The 4568-nt window shown below is 41.3% G+C and overlaps 1 protein-coding gene across 1 annotated transcript in view; it reads left to right on the top strand.

The window, feature by feature from the left end:
* The first annotated feature begins 1084 nt into the window (after positions 1–1084).
* The window catches only part of LOC107663153 (thioredoxin-related transmembrane protein 4-like), a 12602-nt gene continuing 9118 nt past the window's right edge, over positions 1085–4568 (top strand). The window contains exons 1-2 of the mRNA XM_016453315.1: positions 1085–1337; positions 1783–1898. Of these exons, the coding sequence (XP_016308801.1) occupies positions 1162–1337; positions 1783–1898 (292 nt within the window). The 5' untranslated portion in view covers positions 1085–1161. The remainder of the gene's footprint in view (positions 1338–1782; positions 1899–4568) is intronic.

The following is a 4568-nucleotide window of genomic DNA, read 5'->3' as shown; positions in this document are numbered from 1 at the left end:
CTGGCACAGAAGGAAGTACACTGAATGAACTGGACAAAATACATAATCTGCTTCCAGTATTGACCAGTTCAGGCGGAGGGTGATAATTAAAACACTCATGCACTAATATTGATTGACAAAGACAGCGCTGGCTCGTCTCATGTGGGGGTGTTTTTTTCTTTCTTTCCTCTTCCACATCTGGGAATCTAAATCCTATACAGTTCAGCCCTGAATGCAATCATGCATCTCATATATTAACTTCTCCTCATCTTTAATCTCTTACAAACTAATCTATAAGCTTATTTATCCCAAGCAAAACAATAGGGCATGCAGGATTTCAATTTCTAGAAAATGAAATGTAATTTATGTTCAATTAATGAATCTTTCAATCACAGACAAGTGATGATAATTAGGCCTATACTATGCTAATATTGGCAGATAACAATATGATCAATATTTCTATTGATATAGGCCACATTCATGCGTCTTTTTTCAGTTCCACTTCTGGGAAGCCTACAAGAAATCATCTTTATTATTATTATTATTATTATTATTATTATGTGCTGCAGTCACCTTGCAAGTACATAAAGATTAATTTGTCTGTTATATATTGATCTAAGCATCAGTGTGATCAGGTGTGATTTAACAGAACTGCAGCAAAAATATAAAACTGATCTTTGATTAGGAAAAAAACTCATCTGAGCATTTTTTCTTATATATTATTTATGAAACAGGCAGGTTTTTATGAGTTATACTGTGATGTGTTATGTAAGGCTGCCCCTGAACAGAGCTTGCATATATGGGAAATAACATAACTTCATAAAATCCACCTTTAATTCACAGTGTGTGGGACAGATTAGATAACACACCCAAAATAGGAGAAATTCTTCAGGAGGTTTTTGAAAATAGGGTTTTTATAGACACATAATCAGCAATATATTTTATAAAATAAAAACATTATATATATATATATATATATAACAAAAATACATACACAATGTTCAGTATAATTTTTTTTTTATATATTGGCAAAAAATGTTGTACATGATATTTAATATATAATATGATTTAAATACATGAAAAATATATTGAAGATTAGGGTACTAGTAGAGTGTGTATACAGGCTGCAGAGGTGCTTCCTGCACATCTGTCGAGTGGAGCTCAAAGCGCCGCAGCAGCAATATGGCGGGACTGAGACGCGCTGACATGCAGAAATATGACAGAAGCTCCTGCTGGATCTGTGCTGTGTTCCTGACGCTCGCGGCTCGACTGATCGCTCAGACGGACGCTAGTGATGTGCTGACGGTGACCGACGCGAACTGGACGCTCATCCTGCAGGGCGAGTGGATGATCAAATTGTAAGTACAGTATGTGTGGTGTGATCTGATCTCATCTGATCACGAGCTGCAGGATTCATGTGTCAATTATCAGATTAATAGCGCTGCGATTCGATGACGCTTTGATCTACCGCGCGCTGCAACAGTGTTACAATGTATCGAAATAATAACAATAACAATGTCTGCTTTGCAGTGACGTGTGTTGTATTATAACCGGAAGTGGTCATAAATCTCTTTTTTGCCGCAATATTATATATAATTGCACGCAAACCGTTTCAAATCTTCATGTTATGCATTAAGCATCTCTATGCACAAATATTGTGGTTGTTATTGTGTAAATAATGGCCTACAGAGGACATGTTCACATCATCAGGGTTAAACCCACCTTTAGGTTCACCATGCAGCGAGTTAAATATGTTTTATGCATGCATGTAATTGAATCAATCTGTTTCATGTGTTTTATCAGTTATGCTCCGTGGTGTCCGGCCTGCCAGCATTTACAAACAGACTGGGAGAGTCTTGGAAGACAAAGTGAAAGTCTGGGTATATCAGTGGGCAGAGTCGACGTTACACAACAACCAGGTTTGACCACTGCTTTTTACTGTATATCGTTAAAATTCAAATAATTTCAAGTTTTAAGGATCTATCTATCTATGTGTGTGTGTGTATATATACACACAATAAATAATACATTTTAATATAAAATGCATATATTTTTGTATTTTTTATTATATATATATATATATATATATACATACATACACACAGGAAATACAATTAGTAGTAATAAGAATAATACATTTTAATAATAATATGTTTTATATTTCAATGTTTTTTTAATTATTTGTGTGTGTGTGTGTGTGTGTGTGTGTGTGTGTATATAAATATATGTATAGGAAATAAAATAAACTGTAGTAGTACTAATCATAGTAATAATATCAATACATTTTAATAATATTAAATAATATATAGGTATTATTATTATTATTTATTGTTTTTTATTTATACAACAAAATACATCACAATAGTTACTGGTTTATATATTGTATTTAAAATAACAATATGGTAATACGTATTTTTTGTCAAAGCAAGTGAATGAAATGCAATGAATGCACTGAATGAAATGCAGTGCAAAAACCTCTTCACATTATGCAACAGCTGAGTTAAAACAAAAGACTTCAACAGTGACACTAATATTATAAAACAGGATGTGGCACATTCAAAGCCGTTGCAAATAATTATGTGCGTATGATCCTCTCATCAGCATGAACGCCTTGTTTGCGTCCAGTCTGATCAACAGCAGTGTGTCTGGCATTTATATTAAACACTGCTGGATTGTTTGCACACAGAGCTCTTTAAGTTTAGTCGTGTGGCTCGAATGAACTACTGTGGGACTTTTAAAGGAATTAGACTTTTAACACATCCTCCTGCAGTTCACGAGTTCACGCTTACATATAATTAGCTGAAGTATGGTAATGCATATTTGGCGTGCTGTCCGGGGAAGGGCTCCGAGCTCGGGAATGGCCCGAACCTAGAGTACCCCCCAAAAAGCAATTGAGTAAAGGACAGCCGCCAGACTGAAGAACCCCCCAAAATAAGCACTGAGAACTGGTGGGGGCTGATGTTTTGGCTCGACTGGAATAGCTCGCGGTGTCGGCGTACGGGCCCTACTGGCTGACAGGTCCCTGCTAATCAGTGGGCAGAGGGCAAAAAATGGCTGACCGAGAGGGCCCATGAAGCCTCCGACTGGAGATCAAGACTCAGGACGACGGACGTGTGGGTCCTCTCGGTTTGGCAGATAAAAAGGCTTTGGGCCGTCCGGCAAGGAGGACTCTTGCGACACCCGACGGGAGATCAATACTCACGGCATCGGATGGATAAGTCTCGCTTGCGGGCGGCAAGTATAGAAGCCCAACCGGGAGTACTCTCGCCGACATCTGACGGGAGATCAATACTCGCTGCATCAAACGGGTAAGTCTCGCCGGGCGGGGAGAGAGAAAAGGAAAACCCGACTGGGAGGGCTCTCGCAGCATCCGATGGGGTATCAGACTCAGAACATCGAACGGGTAAGCCTCGCCAGGCGGGGGGGAAAAGAATTGAGGTTAGCTGAGAGGGTTCTGACAGCGTTCGGCGGGAGGTCGAGACTCATGGCGTCGGACGGCTAAGCCTCGCCAACCGTCGAACGGAAAAGTAAAGTTATGTGGCCGGGAGACTCTCGCCGACGTCTGACGGGAGCACACAGCATCGAACGGGTAAGCCTCGCCGACCGTAGGATGGAAAATGTAAAGTTGTCTGGCCAGGAGGCTCTCGCCGACGTCTGACGGGAACTCAATACTCACGGCATCGAACGGGTAAGCTTCGCTGACCATAGAATGGAAAAGGTAAGGTTGTCTGGTCAGGAGGCTCTCGCCGACATCCGACGGGAGCACACGGCATCGAACGGGTGAGCCTCGCAGACCGTAGAATGGAAAAGGTAAGGTTGTCTAGTCGGGAGGCTCTCGCCGGCATCCGATGGGAGCTCAATACTCACAGCATCGGACGGGTAAGCCTCGCCGACCGTAGGATGGAAAAGGTAAAAAAGTTTTTTTGTTTTTTTTTTACACCGGGTGATTACGTTAGATGGTTTGATGACCAATGAGGGTTTGGTGGGGTTTTTTGATGTGAAACTGGTTGGTTCTGATGTAGCTTTGGTAAGCTTATGAAGACCATCTTCCTAGAGTTTGGATCTGCTGCTTGGAGAGGCCTTTTTGGGCTGCTGATGTTGCTGCCCCAATGCGAAAGGAATGGCTGGAGAAATTCTTTGCTGGGATGCCCGATAATTGCAGGACGGATCTGAGGTGTTTTTGGAACCAGAAGCGAGTGACGGGTTTTTTGGAGTCATCTAAAAATAGTGGTTCGTGGGGGAGTTTAGCCTGAGAATTCCTAAGGCGGAGGTACTCGAAGATGGACTGGTATGGTTGGATTGGAGGAGAGAGATTGAAGATGTAGATAAAGTGACCTTTCTTGGCTTGGTCTCTCTTGCTTTGTTTGATTAAGAAGGAAATTGTTTCGCTATCGAGTATGGTTAGGTCTGAGACGGTCGGGTTGATTTTTGGATCGAATTTGGAAGAGCTGGTGAGTTCCGAGCATCTAAGAAAGCCGAAAAAAGCTAGAATGAACATGGCGTCGAGTGTCCGGGCTGTACTGAGAGGCTGGTAACCTGTGCGGAGGGTGTGAATACATTTTGTGAGATTGTCTAACGTTAAAGGTTGT

Source organism: Sinocyclocheilus anshuiensis, unplaced genomic scaffold (genome assembly GCF_001515605.1).
Source record: "Sinocyclocheilus anshuiensis isolate Anshui unplaced genomic scaffold, SAMN03320099.WGS_v1.1 scaffold767, whole genome shotgun sequence".
NCBI classification, from domain to species: domain Eukaryota; kingdom Metazoa; phylum Chordata; class Actinopteri; order Cypriniformes; family Cyprinidae; genus Sinocyclocheilus; species Sinocyclocheilus anshuiensis.
Note: the sequence above shows the minus strand (reverse complement) of the source record. Positions and strands in the feature narration are given on the sequence as shown.